The 17178-nt window shown below is 46.1% G+C and overlaps 1 protein-coding gene across 2 annotated transcripts; it reads right to left on the reverse strand.

Annotated features, from left to right (window-relative positions):
- Nucleotides 1-822: 822 nt before the first annotated feature.
- On the reverse strand, nucleotides 823-9098 carry LOC143422056 (uncharacterized). 2 transcript variants are annotated; one of them, XM_076892412.1, is made up of 3 exons: nucleotides 8872-9098; nucleotides 1607-2876; nucleotides 823-1110 (listed from the first exon to the last, which is right to left on the reverse strand). In XM_076892412.1, the coding sequence occupies exons 2-3, from the start codon at nucleotides 2838-2840 to the stop codon at nucleotides 947-949; spliced, it is 1398 nt and encodes a 465-aa protein (XP_076748527.1). In that variant the 5' UTR covers nucleotides 2841-2876; nucleotides 8872-9098; the 3' UTR covers nucleotides 823-946. The 2 variants fall into 2 exon arrangements, with proteins under 2 accessions (XP_076748527.1, XP_076748526.1); XM_076892411.1 differs by having other exon boundaries at nucleotides 823-1128.
- Between the last annotated feature and the right edge of the window lie 8080 nt (nucleotides 9099-17178).

A 17178-nucleotide genomic window follows, 5' to 3' on the forward strand; every position in this document is an offset into this window, starting at 1 on the left:
GATAGGAAAAGTCTTTAAAGAACGACGGACACGGTGTGGTACAGATTGCCGAACGAGAAAGTCACTGTCAGTGTGTCTGGAGAGTGCGTAGCTAAATTGCGATATCAAAATGTCGTAAGTCCCACGCCAGTCGGTTGTGTATCGAGCATGAATCGATAGCTGAGTGTCGTCTGGTTAGTCAGATTAGAGCAGCACAGTCATGTTTGCCGTTCACACAGCAGATAGCACCGATAGAGACCCGTGGCTCCTTAGTTTCTCTTTCTCCGCGTAATCGTTTCTAAACGTGCAAAATTTTAGTTCTCTAAGTATTCACACTGAACGGAAATCGAAAGGAAAGTTCGAACGAGACGGATGAGAGACTGAAAGAGTGGAGCATCTCTGAAAATAGAAAATTATTCAGTTTCCCTTGGCTATTATCATTCCTTGACACCGTATATGATCACAAGGAATGGTAACATATTGTCAACGGGACGATTTATTGTCGACTAAGTGTTTCGATCAATATTTCGAGTATTCGACGAAAATGGTGTCTATTATATGGTAGTTAAACTAAACGAAGCATATAGAACGCATCAACTTCCCTTAAAAAGATGAAAAATATATAAATATAATTATCCATATAATGTTGAAAGTATTATTTCAATTTCGAAAATGTAAAATGTACTTTTAATATAAATCTTTTTAATTCATTCACCTATTTGAGAGCTGCAGGAAACGAAATTTTCTATAATAAAATGCAGTTTATCATCGCAGATTTAATCGAACCGTTGACAATACGTTGAACTCGATTGTTTCTAACAATGCGAAGAAATGAAGAAATTTGTTGTTCTCTTTATGTTTCTATATGAACGACGTAGTCGATTGAAAACCAGCCGAGATCGTAAGAGTCGAGGCTACATCTATTTATACGGGCAAGAACGAAAGAGAATCGTTCGATTTTCACGAGTTATTCGGTTACTTGCGAACTTTGCTCGTTCGAGGGATCACCCTTCGGCTCTTTCACGTAATCCACCACCAGCTCCAGCCCTATCAACGCCCGAAGGTCCTTCCTCTCTTCCCCCTGGCTCGTGGACGCCCCAGCGACGTCTTCCGGCTTCGGAGACCTTTCGCCTGCGTTTTGTAACGAAACTATCCGGTAATTAACGACACGCATTTTAATGAAACGGCATTACGCTCGCAGTGGCTACAAAAAGCATTTATTTTATCACGTACAGACTGACTAACAGAGTCGAAATGTGACAAATTTCGTATAATTTAATTATACAATCACACGCGATGTCACATACGTATGTAATTATAGAAATATGGTGCACGTTGTGAAAATGAAATATCGAGCTCGATGAAAGGGTGTCTCATTGGAAAATGTGCGTGTGTATAAGTAGATGTGCTTTTTGTAACCACTGTATAAAGGTTTAATCAACGAACGTTGAAACCTCGAATATCTCTCTTTAGGATTATGAAAATAAGAGGGAAATTTTTCCGGATGATTTCAACCGTAGAATAATTCAGGTCGTTACTAACAACCTTACAGCTGGCCCCTCGGAAAAAAAAGAAGCCACAAGAAAATACGGATCATGCACGAACAACTTGGAACATTAACACTCACTATTATCGACGTCCTTGGTACTGTCCTCGCTGTCCCCGGAAGTGGAGGTCTCGCCCCTGGAAGCTTTTCGCGCTTGGCCAATCTCCCTGTACGTCCTGGTCAGGTGTCTCAGAATATAATTCGTGCCACGTAGATTCTCCTCGCTGCTCTTCGACGTGCTGGCCTCGTCTCTCGTCAAATTCAATGGTCTATTACTGTTATACTCCTTTGACTGCGGCACGCTGAACGCCGAGCAATGCTTGCCTTTGAACGGCAGCTGCCTCTCGCTCAGCTTCCGGTCCCAGATGTGCCCGGACACGCGGAGATCGATGAAAAAGTGCAACGGATCGATGCCTGGATAGGACTGCGGCATCGGATAAGGTGGGTACCAGAGCGGGCTGGGGATGAATTCGGGGTTGGTCACGTTTCCGGGCAAGCCAAATCCTTTTACACCCGGAAGCATGTCGCAGCCCCTTCCGGGGAGACCAGGCAGAAAGTTCCTCGAGAAATCGAGCTTCTTCTGGTCCGGCAACAGGGGTGGCAACTCCTGGTTGCCTAACGAACTCTTCGTACGATCGTCGTATAGGCCTCTGTCGTTATAATTGCAATTCTTACGGTCGCTCGAGTGCGTCTCCTCCGGCTTGACCTTTTGCAGTTCACTGGAGAACAGGTTTTCCGGTGGCTGGGCTTGCTCGAAGTGGCGCGGTCGCTCGTCGAAGAAACTTTTGCTCTGCTTGCCGAAGTCTGACTTGTTCTCGTCCACTGGCTTCAGGATATCCGCGCCGAAGCTCGGTTTCTGCTCGAAGTTGCCCACTTTGCTCTCGGATTCGTAGCCGTCGCTCTGTTTGCTCCTGTTCTCCAATCGTGTTTCCGGTTGCTGCGGTTGCTGTTGGGCATGGAAGTACTTGTCCTGTTGTTGTTGATGCTGCTGCTGCTGCTGTTGTTGTTGCGAGTGATGATGGTGGTGGTGATGGTGTTGCCTCTCCTTCGTGGTCAATTCCAGGGGACGGTCTCTCGCGTCCCGCCAAGACCTCTTGCGACGCCTTGGCGCGTTCGTGGTGTTACTCGCCGGTGATACTTCTGTTTTCGCTTGCACGAACGAACGCAGCATTTCGCTGAAGAAGAAGCTGTGCGGCGTGAGGGGCACGTTGTATAAATATGGGGGTGTGGCTGCTAGTAGACGGGATACCAAATCGCCGCCGGAAAGCGAGGCTGGACTCTTTAGAGTCGACGGATCACCTGTAGTCGTCGTCATGTCGCCGGTTTCCGTAGAAGTATCGCTGAAGAATCACTGAAGAAATCGTAAAGCGTTAGAAAGAAATGTTGTAGGCGTAACTCGAAGTAATTCGAAAGTTTACAATGAAATCGAATATAATTAATTATTTTTTCATGTTTCGAATAACGTTGGTTGATCAATTTCGTTCATCTGGCATTAATTTCCAAGCAATGTCTGCCAGGTTCTCGGTAATAATCGAAGGTACCGAAGACGGCTGTAGATATGTACAAATCGTCCGGGCGTAGGCGAGCTACTATTGTCTTTAGAAATTAATTGAATATCCGCCGCTGTTAAGTCTAAGAACAGGCAGGCAACGCCTATGACTTGGTAAGGGATGAGTAATACGAGGCTTGCGACGCATCATCCATTAAGGATTACTAATTTCTGTCAAGTGCACGTTCGGTGCCTCGCAGGCGTCTTGCGAGGAATCCTCGAGAAATCGTTAATGAGAATCTACGATCGTAGGTATTTCAATTAAACTTCGTGCCACGCTCGTATGAACAATCGCGGCCGGAACAATTAGTAATTAGTAGGGGAGTGTTCCAGAGATCCGACGGATCCTCATGATTAATATAGTTACAACTTCCACGATCAATTCGAATTGCATTCAGTTCAATTATTATAGATTTTCGAAAATTTTATATTTTTGCTGTTACAGCAATAGAACGAGATGTTTTCTAGTTAACATCTAACGATAAATTTATTATCGAAATCTGTACATAACTTTCTGAATATCGTTGCTTGCGTTCGTCTTTCGTTCGAAGTCATCTCTTAGATAACTGCTAGATTGAGGCTATTACAAAAACATGATATCGGTTTTGAGGTAATCCTCAATGTATTTACGGATATCTCTCTTTTGGGTAAAATATTCTCGATAAGTTATGTTGCAATAAACGAAAAAAATATTAATTTATTAAGCCAGATTTCCGTATCTGGAAGAATTTTCCATTCCAAGTTTAACAAAACAATTTTTTGTTGGTGACAACTGGTCGATACACATTTTAAACACGTTTCGAACGATAGTTCCCTGTAAGCTTTCCTGACTATTTCAATTTCCTTCGTTGCACGTAAACACCCTGGCACCATAATTCGACTAACAATAATTACGAGCAATAATTATATTCGTTCAATAAATTTTCAATTCTGAATCATCTTGTAGCTCCAATATAATGTCAGCAACGTAAAAAAACGCGGACTTCTTCCCCGCCGCGCGTTTACATACGCGAAAGTAATGTACTTGCGGATGGTTCTTCGGAAGAAGGCAGATTTCGGGACAGACAGTTTCTATTGTCTCTCGTCTGGTATTCTCGACTTGCCAATATTTTGACGGATACCATTTCTTCGTAAGGTTCCTTCTCGGTGAAGAAATCAAAGGGCGACGTTTCGCGGAAGCATCTCGGATGTTCGGACAAACATGAACGAAATATACATTCGTCCGTTGAACCCTTCTCTAAGAGATGGCTAGACTGAGATATATTACAAAGAGTCCATAAGTGAAAAATAATTCAGTATCTTAATTTTAGGATACCAATTGCAGACAGTTCTCGTTATCGTGCACGAACTTATGGTCTAGACAAGTAGTTGAGGGGTTAATACACGCGACGGGGCAACAGAAGGAAGCATTTTTTGATGTAATTCACGCGATACTACGAGATCTTCGGAGTCCTGGCCGAGATTCTTCCGTCGATAGAAAGAGTGAAGAGTGTAACGGGGCGTGGAAATCAGAATGGTGGTCTGTATCCGTGTCCGCGCGCCGTGGAGGGATTGGGTATTGTTTCGGTCCATTGTTTCCCAAACAAACGGCGTCCACGTTGTTTCGTCAGGAGATATTATGTTCAGCCAGACAGGCAGGACGAACAGGAAATGGACTGCTGTCAGTTTTACTCTTCGTGATAAATACGGGCTCTCGTCGTCGACGCTCCCGCCGCGGCGCGCCCGTAATTCCCGCCTAGCCTCTATCGTTGTTGAACATCGAACGGTGGAAATCTTTTGACTCCTTCTCGTTCGAGGTTTCGAATGGTACGCGGTGGAAATTAGACCGCTTTCCATGCGTATCGACGAACATTATTTCCTCGTAGCGTGATGGGGTGAAGAAAATGGGTGAAAAGAATGGAAATCAATTTCGCGCCCCTTTCAGAACGAATAACGCGAGATTTTTCATCAAGAATTCTTTGTGCGGTTTAAATAATAAGAGGAATAGATAGTGTTATAATGTATTTTGTCTTTTATTATTAATATCTTTGAACTACGCGTTTTTTATACGACAAATAAAACTGTTATTAATTTCAATGAAGATCGCCCTGGCAAAAAAAAAGAAACACGAACGTATTGATGAGAACAAAATTGTACGATACATATTTTGAAATATCACATTACGATATTGTATTTAACGAAACGTTCGAGAAGTAAAAGGTTGACGATGACCGCGGCGAAAAAACGACGCGAAAGCATCGCGAAAGGCGCACAGATAGGTGGAACTTTTTCTGAAGAATCCCCGGGGACGCGAAACGATTTTTTTCCCCCGCGATGGCTCCGGTGAAAGACAATAGCGACGCGTTTCCATTGCTTACATCGCGGGCTTCTTCTCAAACAGGAAATTTTAAAGCTCTGCCGCTTCACGAAATTCAGCCGCCGCGTTGTTTTAACCAAGCTTAAATTACAACCGGCCGCGAAGGGGATGTTAAATTTCTAGAACATTAATCGCGAGATCGTCGCTGTTATTTTAACCGATTCTCTTTTCCTTTGTTTATTCATTCGCATCTCTTTTCCATCCTTTTTTCTCATTTTCTACGTGCACGACGTTGAATATTGTATTTAGTAAAGTATATTGTTTAGGTAGTATAATCGCGCGAAGTTAGAAATATCTTAAAACACAAGCGATGTCCAAGTTCGGCACGATGTAGTTCCTGAGATCTTATTCAATTATTTCTCGTTTGTTTATGCTTTTTTTTCTCTCTCGTCCGCGTCTTTTTATCCTCCCGTGACGTTGTAAAAATTCTTGCGGAAAGAAAAGCGAAGAAGCTGCAGGAGAATTTACATCCGCCCTATACTTTATGGAAACGTTACAGCGTCTTCTCCCAGTCCCTCGTATTTAAATCGCATTACCCCGAGGTAAAATAATTCAACGTGCCGGTACGCTCCCAAGGATACGTCAATTATGCAAAAAGTGAGAATTTCCATTGCGTGGCCGGTCCTTTATTCTATTACCGGCGCGATATAAAGAAGCGACGCGAAAAAGTCCCCGCGAGTATTTTACTTGAGATTCTCTGGGACGAAACAATTTATTCCCCCCCGCCGAGCTCTCTCCCCTAAAAGTCAATGGTAACACATTTTCACCGGCAACCCTCATAATATTCTATTTAAGTGTCCTTTAAAAATTGCGATATACATTTCTCGCTTTCCTCGATCCTCCCCTCTGTAGTCAACCTTCGACTCCCATCTGGTGTGGGGCTTCCTTAAAAGATGACACTCTGCGCAGTGTCGTGTTTTCTTTTAATGTTCGCACGTTTTACCGTTGAAACGTGTAAGCGTGTGATTAGGATAAGATGCCTAAAAGTTATCCCGTCTTCGAGCAAATAGTTATAGACATTTTTTAGCCTGCTACTGGAATAAGAATTGTGAAGAAATTTAATTATTAACTTAGTCTTCGTCAGGTGAGCCAATCTTATATCAAGTCGAAAAATTTGTTTCAAGAGATTCCTTCGTGGAATACTTATCGAACTTAATAATTATCCAGCACCCGTCGAAAGCTGGGAATTTTAGAGCTTTCGTCGCGAATGGTCGCAGGCGTCGCAGGCAGTCGACGACGGTGTTCTCCATCGTCTCCTCGCTACGTAGTTTCAGTTTCACGCGGCGGGGGAAAGCAGGTTTACGATTCATAAGACAACTCGGTGGATTGAATTAAGCGAGCGGTACGGCAGCTGCCAGTCCGTTCCTGGTCCTGTCCGCGCACCCACCGCGAATCTGCATAATCCCGTTCACGTCGACGATTCTAATTGGCGGATTGTTTCAATCTCTGTCGCCGTGAATATTTGCATTGCTGCTCCTCTCGTTTCGCCCTACCCTCAACCCCTCTTTCTCTTTCCCTCTTTCCAATTCGAACCGTTCGCCGACGTACGTTCGTCCCTTTTCCTAATTCATTCCCACCCCTGCCACCCTTTCCTTGGAACGGTTCCCCTTTCACCCCCTACCTCTGCACATCTTAATTTCTCGTTTTCTTTCCTCCTTGTGTACTTTGACCGCTGTGTACCTTCTGCTTTACCCCCTACTTTCGTCCGGCGCAACCCCTTCGGTAGAGAAGATCTATCGTATGTCCCATATATTTTATTCGTTTTTTCTTTCGCGTAGTTTCAGAGTCTCTTCCCTCTTATTCTTAAATTTCTTCGGTTCTCATTGTTTTAAGCGAGGAAGGATTAACGTACGCTTACACCCTTTGGTTCCTGTTATTCACTGTTATGAATTTGAATTTGAATTTCATGTTAATGCAGCGATAAATATCGATACGATCACATGCACTTAAGTATCGGAGAACAACACTGACTAGAAACACTTGTTCAATTATCCCGAGGCAAGGGGCGAATTAATTTCTGACCCCGACAGGTATTCCAACCGACTCGCCTTTACGCCCTCGCCTTCAACGTTCTCGTCCTCCCTCCAAGTAACGGGCGATCCCTTTACTGTCCGCATAAACATTTTTATTGCGACCAGACTCCCGACGCGGAACGATCCCGCTTTGCATAGAGAGAAGAAAAAAAAATGCCAGTCGCAGCAGGACTCGGTCTTTTTACGGTTGAACTCTCTGCGTAATTCGAACGATCCTCCCGTTCCCTGTGCGCCCGTGAACGAAAAAATAAAACACGTGTACGCAACGAAAGACGGTGAAATACCGGCGAACGAGATAGACACGATGCGAACTCTTTCGTTAACTGTTCAGATTAGACGCGACGGCGTGTTCGTGGTTTAAAAGGAACGACCAGGGGATTTGAATGCTTTCGAGGGTGTACAAATTACGGTGCAATCGATAACCGCGGAAGATTATGGGAAAAGGGGGAGGATTAATTGGTTCGATGAGACGACGGTCGAGATTCTTCAGGTGAAAAATTGTTCGTTCAAGAAGATAACGGTATTCGTGTTAAATTGCTTGGTAAATTTCAATGGAAGATAATTTTTTATTTCTACAGGTTGCGTGTGTTGCAATTGATACGTTGCACGGTAGATTTTAGTAGAAGCAAAAATTTACGTCGATTGTATTGATAATTGTAGGATTAAATTTCAGTCGTTGGATTTAGAAAGTAAATTTTTCGCACAGAATAATTTATTGATTGGCAAAATTTAAGCTGAATTTAAAAAAGTTATGACAAGTATGTCTATATATGCATTTAAAGGTAATGGAAGAGTTATTATTTGCTAATAGAGAGCAAAAAGAGATTTGAACAAAGATATGACGAATATGTAATCAGTTGCACAATAGAAACGCGCGGCTTAAAACAGTATGCGGGGACCAATTTAGAATTGCAGGTCGAATTATCCCTGGTCACGCGATACTCGTTGCATGCTCGCACTACCTACTAATTTTCAATTAATCATTTGCAACCACTACTATTCTTTCCATTCATTTTACTATCGACAAAAATGATGTTCGACCATTATCGAAATCATACATGAAATTTAGCCACGCGTACTATCCTCCATCAATCAGCAACCTTAAATCCAAACTGTGAACCAAACTTTCAGCAATCCACCTCTGTAATTCGAACAACAAACTATGTAAACTGAACCACACTGTTCCTTAAAACACCAGCGTTCGCGCTTCATGTAATATAAACTTGAAAGCCTTCCCACCAAGTTTCAACGCACTTGTTCCACGCGCGCAACTAATCCACGAAGGCAAAGAAGTCGAGGAAAAAATATCAGAATAACTTAAAGGAACGAACGTAAAAGGCTATATAAAGGATTCCTGGTTAAACACCGTAAGGGGAACGAAATTGGGACTAAACGTAGTTCGACTCACCTGTGCACGCGGCGACAGGTTGTACGCCCGGTTGGTCCCAGGGTCCGGTTCTCCTCGTCCGTGATCCAGAGATGCGGCGATCTACGGATTCTGGCAGGCGACAGCGTCGGTCGCGTGCTGCCCGTGCCAGCAAATGAGATAATAATCGGAGGACTCAGTCACTCGTCGTCGGGCACCGTGGCAGGCAGCGGTGGCAGGGTGGTTGTTCGGCGGCGGTGCTGAAAGTGGGGGTTGTATTCCATCCCTGGCGACCGCCGACGACGAGAGCGCGAGCACGGGAATGACAAAGAGGCAACGAGGGATTCGCGACGAAGGGGATGAGAGGGCGAGGAAGCGTGACAGGGACCGTGGCGAGGGCGGGAGCGAGAAAGGGAAATCAGAGGGGACGAACGGTAGTAGGAGGAGGGCTGTGGAGGCAGAGGGTGGTGGTTTTTGAGATGATCCGGCCAATCTGCGCATCATTTCCCCGATGCACCCCGCGTCGCGGCAAACCGGCGCGGATTCCGCACCACCGCAAGCACCGTAGAAGCCCTGTTGAATGCCACATTTTGAGGCGAGGATGGAAAGAAAAGGACGGGACGGCACCGCGCAGAGGCCGGACAAGGACAAAGCCGGATAGCGGAGATGGAAAAAGAACGAGAAGGAGAGCAAGAGGGCGGCACTAAAAAAGAACGCCGAGAGTGAAACGGAGACGGTAGATGGTACGGAGAGGAGTACAAGCGTACCCTGCTACGGGGATGAAAAAAGTGGAAAACAGATATAGGCAAAAGAGAATCTTTCTCGTGTACCGTGCTCCGGCTCCTTTTCCTCCCCCTCTCGTTTCGCCGTGCCCCCTGCTGTCTCATCGCGTCTCTTTCGGTCGCGTTCCACCGACGTATCGAGGATATGTTTACACTGACGGAGAAGAATCTTGGCTCGCCTACGACTCGAATATCGATCTTTAATGCGCGTTGGAATTGAAACGTGCGTATCTTTGTCGGTTTATCTTACGATGGGACCGCCGGATGCTCCTGCCGGAATTACCGCTGACGCGATGGAACGCGGTGGTAGAAATAATGCGGTCACCCCTTTCGATTTCGAGCTAAACTGTTCCATCGTCATTTTTACCGACCCATTTAACGTTACGGTACTTTGAACAAAATATAAACACGATTTTACGAAAAATAATGTTCAAATTGCGACTATCGTACAGGAATATTTTGTGTAAAGTATAGAATAAAAGAAGACATTTTTTTCGGCTAGCCGAGTTCCGTAAGCGGATAAATGGCAATGAATTTGATTCGCAAGTTAAAGGATTTGGAGGGATGTCTCGCTACCTCGAACACAACGAGCGAGTTTTGTTAAGCTGTGAACAGGGACACACGATGTACGGTGTTGCTTTCAACGTATCCACGCTCCCCCTATTTTGGTATTAGTTCGACGAAGTCATCAATCGTAAATAACGTTGGATACTTTGATCGAAAGTAAAATTTGGTAGGTGCTATTGTAATTAAATAGTTCTGCGAAAGTCAATTGACGATTCGATGTCAATTTAAGTCTTTATTGCGCAATCACATTTTTCGTGTGGCGTACAATTGTCTTTGGTAATAGGTTCTACTACATGTGAAAGTTAGATGACCGTTCACATCAGACCCTGAAACGGTGCTAATTGGCCTGTTGCGAGGGGTAATGTGCGAAAGCACTCGTACCACTCCTCACACCGCCCTAAGCCAGACTTGCTTCCGGTTGTGTTTCGATGTACCGCAAGGGAAGGATTAAGTTCCCTTAATTTTCCGCATTACGCTCGTGACATCTATTTTCTTTTTTTCTTGTTTTAGTAAAACAGAGCATGAATTGTTGAATATTAAAATGTATGTTATTGAGAGATTCTAAATGGATGCTTGAAATTCCCAAAGAACGATGATTCTTTGCAGTTTTACGGAAATCATTCTTATATCTGTCTCTAACTTTGTTAATAATTTTTTTCATTACGAGCCTACTTGATTTGTTTAATGCAAAAATTCTCTTCGAAACAAATTTTACTTATCCCCGTGCTGTCAATTCGCAATCAACGAATCATGCTAAACTTGCTTTTCAACAAACCGTAAATAATGCATCCCTTGAAACTCGTCGACGTTAATGCTCAACAACGCTTGGTCGAATGAGATTTGAAAAGAGTCGGTAGCGGAATTAAAGTATAACGATTTCAAATCGATGATCTCCAATTTGGGGAGGGTGAAAGAGAAAAATAGAGCGAGGAAGAGAGGGGGTGGGAGAGAGAGAGAGAGAGAGAAGTGAAGGCCAGCCCAGAGTCCAGAAGGGTGCTTCGCCTCGCGGGCAAGTACCCCAAATTTAAATCGTCGCTTCCACGACGACACCCGTGAATCTCCTCTGGGCGATGGCGAGAGAATCCGAAGAGGCAGGGTGAAAAGAGGTAGCGGGAGGGGGGGCTCGGGGGAAACAATTTACCCGAAATTCGCCTCGTCGCGTTTGGCGACTGGATACACTCTTATTTGTCCCCTCGGCAATCTGTCGACTCCGAACGCTCAACCCCTTCTCCTCGCTTCCTCCTGGTCCTTCTATCGCCTTTCCAGCAAACCCCTTCAACCTCGACCCCCACCAACCCCATTCTTCTCCCTTTCCCACCTCTTCCTCCCGAAGCGCGAAACCGCGAAGCCTCACGGGAATTTTAAACACCGGTGATTCGTCGGTGTTCTTCATCGTTACTTCTCCATCTTTCTCTGTTACACGCGCATACAAACGCGCACCTACGCGTCCTCTGTCTACTCTCCCCGTCCTACCGCCTTCTTTGCTCATCCTTTCCCCCTTTCCGGGCTTCCTTTCCCTCCTTTGTGTTCTTTTACGCTGTTCCTTTTCTTTCCATACCTCGGTTGTTTCACTCGTCCTCCAAGCATCGCGCTCCCTTCTCTTCTGTCAACGAGACTGGAACGTATCTCCGCAAACGAGACATTCGACAGTCGCCGAGACGCTCGCTCGCTTCCCATGGCGGCAATGCGGAAACATTGAAAACCCGCGCAGCCTTTCCTTCGCGACAGACGAAAATCGTGGCCGTGGAGTCAGCGGAGCGGCTATGATGTTGTCTTTGGGGGAGGGGACCGCCTCGACGTTAACGCGCCCCTTCTGACAGAGGGGTCTAAGGGTGCTTCACCGGGGGTACTTACGCGCTGGTAATCTTATAACGAACGTGGCCCGCGAATTAATCCGTTTGTTAGGATCGGTTGTGAGGCTCCCTCGATTATCACCGACACATCGATGTCGATCGATATTCGAGCCGTGAATTTCTCCTTTCAAAACTATTCCACACGAAATCTATGTCTTACCGTATAGAGGCGACATACATAAACTATTTTAAATATTATGGTACAGTACCCAGTTATTTGATCGCTCTTGACATTTTATTGACTTTCTCTTTCGCTTGTATTGAGTCAATACAAATAGCACAATATCGTTGAATTGTATATCAATTACCATTCTCCAAGTCCCGAGTGAACCACTCGAAGGACTTTCCTCGGCTAATCAACACGTACGAGAACGCGTCCCCTAATTAAATCCTCGAATTTTCTAGGACAACTTCAAAGATGAACCGAGACGTTGCTTTGGACCCCCAACCGATGCATGGACTCCGTGCTGCGAATCGAAGACTGTCGCAAAACTCGACCGCGAACCCGGATCGTGTCACCGGCAGCAGGACAGAAGAGGAACGGAAGAGAACGGAAAAAAGGTGGCAAAAAGGCCGGGGCGGGGAGGGTAAGAAGAGCATCGCGGCTCGGAACAACGGGGGTGGCGGCCGGTTAAATCCGAAACACGGCCGACGTTCCATCAAATCGAAATTCATCTAACGGGAGAAGGGCATAAATACCGCCGCGTTGTTGCGCATCTGCTTTCGCGAAAGAACGGAACGGTTAGGAAAAGGGCGAGAGATGAGGAATCACTCGAATCGGCGGGAGCTCACGGCGGGGCGTGTAATATTCCCGGGAAGTAAAGCTCCCGAGAATTTCAAGACCCCACCCCCAACGTCAACCCCCTGTGTGTCCGTCTCCCTGTGGCCCCTCTACGATCCTCCTTCCTACTCTGGCTAACCCGCTCCCTCCTTCTCCGGCAGCACCCGCACCCCCACTGGTAGTACGCGAACGTATCCTCCTGCTCGCAGCAGGCAGTGGCAGCCACCCCACCGACTACGAGAAGGGATGCAAATAACTGGTGATAACAACAGATAGCTCTGCCTGGCACGGCTGACTCTATATCTGTGTCGGTGTACCACTACGCGGTGGCGGTTTAGGTTTCCGTTGGAGGGCGAAGGGGTGCGGGCGCGAAGGGAGTTATCGAGGAAAAGAGCGTTGGGGGTGGTCGACGCGGAGAGGCGCAACGGTGCGAAGGATAGAACGGTGGAGTCGGCGTAGAGGACGCGGGAGAGAGGCGGAAAGATGAAGAGAGTACACACAGAGGGTGGTCGTCGGTGGGAGTGAAGAGGCCGGCAGAAATCGTGGAGCAGCGAGAGTCAGAGAAGAGATGGCTTCGGTCGAGGGTAGAGGGAGTAAGAGGTGGCGGTGGAAGTGGAGAAGGAGGAGGGGTGACAACAGAAACCGGGTGGAAGGTAGAGAGATGGGGCAGGAGGGTAGGTCTCTCTGGTGGAAGGTGGAGAAGGGTGCAAAGAGTAGATGGATAGATAGTGGAAGTGAGAAAAGTGAGAAGGCGGGAAAAAGATAGAGACGCGGATAGAGACACCGCGGTGTAAGGGGGCGTAAGGGCTTGGGTGGAAAAGAGAAGAGCGAGGTATATACACTGGTCCGAGGAAACCGACGATACGGAAGGGTGGTACGAGGGGAACCGCTGTCGAAAGGGTGTGCAGAGGGGTGTAGAGGAGGGTGAGGCGAAGAGGAGGAAGCGGAGGGACGTCACTCGCTGTCGCATCGAGCGCGAGCGATGAGTGGCGCGCGCTCGCTCGTCTTTTGTTTGCGATACGATGCGACTGCCAGCCTGGTGACAGCGGTGACGGGCTGCGGGTAGAGGGTGGACGGGGTTGCTCGCGGAGGAAAGGGATCACGGCGAATGGGTGGAGGCGGCGGCCTAGAGCGAGAGGGAGATTCGAGGGAGCGGTGTGTGCGCCCGTGAGGATAAGCGAGAGGGTTGGAGAGAACTGAGCTGGGTACCGGGTGAGAATCACAGAGCTACGCTACACTTAACGCGACCCATGCGTACATATGTTACATGGATGAACGTACGTATATGAGCGTCGATACGCGCGCGTAAATTTCTACTGCCGGCTGGCTTTCGCCTGTATTGGGGGCCTCGTTGTCAGCAGGTTGCCGGATGCACATCCACCTACGGATCTCCTCTGTGCTCTTCTCCGCCCCGCTCTTCTGCTCTACTCAGCTTTGCCTTGCCCGCGAGTAACGCACCACTATACGTTATGCGTGTGTACATAACCGTGCCTGGATGCGTACGTCTGTGTTTGTATGCCAAGTGTATCGAGGCTAGCTGCACACACGTCCGACGTACATAACGTTTTGGGGATAATCGTCTCTACTGTCGTACGCGTACTATTGGATCAGACTTGGGTGAATGTTGTAGGGTCGTAAGAACGAGGCGAACGGTTAAGAGAGAAGAAGACCGTGCGGATGAAAGGGAGCGTTGAGCAATTTCAGATTTGCTTCCGACACGGGTTGGTATTTCGTTTAACGGGTTATTAAGAACGGCGACATGGGTTTCGCGTGAACTAATTAGGAAGCTATCGATATCTGCCCGGAAAAAGTTTAATGCCGAGTTTAATGTTAGTTATTATACACGGGAGTAGGTTTTTATACGATACATTGAATTATGCGATTAGCAAATTGATTAGACCAAATGTTCGGTGATCCTCTGCTCTTCAATATTAATTTGTATTTTATTAATTATACGTATAAATTATACAGATATCCGATAGTAAAGTTTCCACTATAGAAATAGAAAAGTTACACTGTCAACGAGTCGAAAAATGATGCAGTAAATAGTCGCGAAGAATTACCGTCGAGCATAAGCACTAGCGTCTGATCATTGCAAGACACTACTACTGAACGCGCGAATACGCGTAGTTCGTCCACTAACTGGTCAGACATCCCAGACGCACGGACACTTGCGTCATGAACTTTCGCATTATATTTCGAATAATACGCGGGCTTTCGACCAGCACAATTTTTTATTATACGTATGTCAGAGACGAGCACATTCTGTCAAACTGATTATTGCGTAAAATCGTTATTACATTCGTTTGCTCTTCTACCAATCATCAATGATTGAACGTATGTATGCATGCACGCAAATGCTTCGCTTATCGGAGGCTTATTGTCAACACGGTTGTTTGCGTGCAGAACAGGCTACACGCTGCATCTGTATTTGTCTTTTCAGTATTTCAAATTCTCTCTATGAATTCCTATTTCACGTCAACAATGTTTGTGTTCTATTTCAGGAATAGACTCGTCTACTTGTCACGTGCGAAAAATATCGCGTTTTCTATAAATTTCACGTTAAACCTTGTCTGCTTCATCCCTTCCATGTTTAGTGAATCTTTTATGCTGACACAAGCAAATGTGCGTTGTTAAGCACATGTTACAAGTACGTTCCGTGTATTGGTACATTGGTAGCTCATAACCGACTCTCGCGTGCTTTACAGTAACACGCGTACAAGAGAAAACGAAAGTATTCAAATGTTCAAGTTCACAGCCGCTTACTATTATTTCATTTAATAATTATTAATATTTTTTTCAGTTCATTGCCTATACGAAAAATGGAATGGCCTCTCAATTTTCCCGACTGCGTGGGAAACGGCAACGCCAAAGCGTCTAAGCAAGTTAAGGCTCGCGTTTGAAAGTTTCTATCGACAGACGGCTCAGTACCCCTTAATTGCTCGGCGTTCCACGGCGGCTGAAACATTTTTGTTTCGCGACATCGAGCGAGCAACGTCGCGGAAGCGCGACCGATGTTTTATTGTGGTACAAGGCTCAAGTGCGAGGCGCGCGCGAGGAAATATGCAACCGCGGGCTTTAAAATGCACCGATGGAACGAGCGCCCGAGAATTTCCGCGGAAATAGAACGGCCGCGCGTTCGTAGAAGTAGACGCGACAACGTATTATTACGCGAGCATTCGATACTAAAGAATGCCATGTGCCAACCGCCGCGACGGTTTTATCGAACGGTTCTCTATTTCAGACGGAGAAGCACAAATTTTTTACCTTTGACGGGGAGCAAATGTTATGCCGCCGGGTTAAGCTGGGAAAAAGCATTGGAAGATTAATCTTTCGAGCTTTCGCGATCGTAAAACTTGCTTGCAAAAAGCCGAAGGTAATTATCAATAAAATGATCAACCATTTTATTGAACAATTTAAAAAAAACCGATATTCTTCATTCGATCGACTTTATTAAAAATGATGTCAATGTTTCACGAATATAGGTATTCAAAGAGGCAATCTCGTATCAATTTTTCCTTCCATCAGAAACGGTTGCCTCCCGCTTACATATATGTTATTTGTTTTAGAATGCGCATAGGAAGCAATCGAAGCAGCATTTACCCGGAAGAAAATCGGGGAGGGAAATGGAAAACCGTGACCGAAAATAACGTGGTTCGGCGGCGACGAAGAGGAAGCGAAGTAAGTTCGAGATGACAGAGTGGGGTCAGAGGATAACTCGGGTCTCGACCGGAGCTGCTTTTGACACGAATACGTTTATGCGATCACTTGGCCTCTCGTTCCTCGCGTTAAGGCTCCGTCCACACCGACGCCGGATCGGTTATCGGCGTTTTATTTCACTGGAACGCGTCATCAGATTTCTTCGCGCGCAAATCAGGGAGAAAGATTTTTACCCGCTGATGTTCCAAAGAGACACTCCAACTGGATCGCGGACATTTTCTTCCGCCCCTTTTTCCTGGCCCTCGCTCGAGCTTACCTGGATACATCTGAATCTATAATGCTTTTGATATCAAGCTTTAGTCGTTTGGTATAATCGTGTCGCTTGGTGGTGAAATAAAAAAAAGAGGAAGAAAGAAAAAGAGAGAAAATAAAATCCTCTGACGGCGGAGCTCGGTTTTTAAGTGATTCGCGTCTCTGTAAACGCGGCGTCGCGTAACACGAGTGCGCGAAACACCGCGAACCTATTAGCGCGTGAAATGGAGCAACTTGAAAGAAACGAATTCTATCCCCATCGAGGACGCCTGTAATCTACGTAATCGCAGACTCGTTTCAAAGCATCTACGTTAATTCGAAGCGGTGAAATTTCCTCGGCTGCCAACGTGTAATTAATTCGCGCGTAGCATCGATTAATTTGCGACGTCCACGT

Source organism: Xylocopa sonorina, chromosome 3, assembly GCF_050948175.1.
Source record: "Xylocopa sonorina isolate GNS202 chromosome 3, iyXylSono1_principal, whole genome shotgun sequence".
Classification (NCBI taxonomy): Eukaryota; Metazoa; Arthropoda; class Insecta; order Hymenoptera; family Apidae; genus Xylocopa; species Xylocopa sonorina.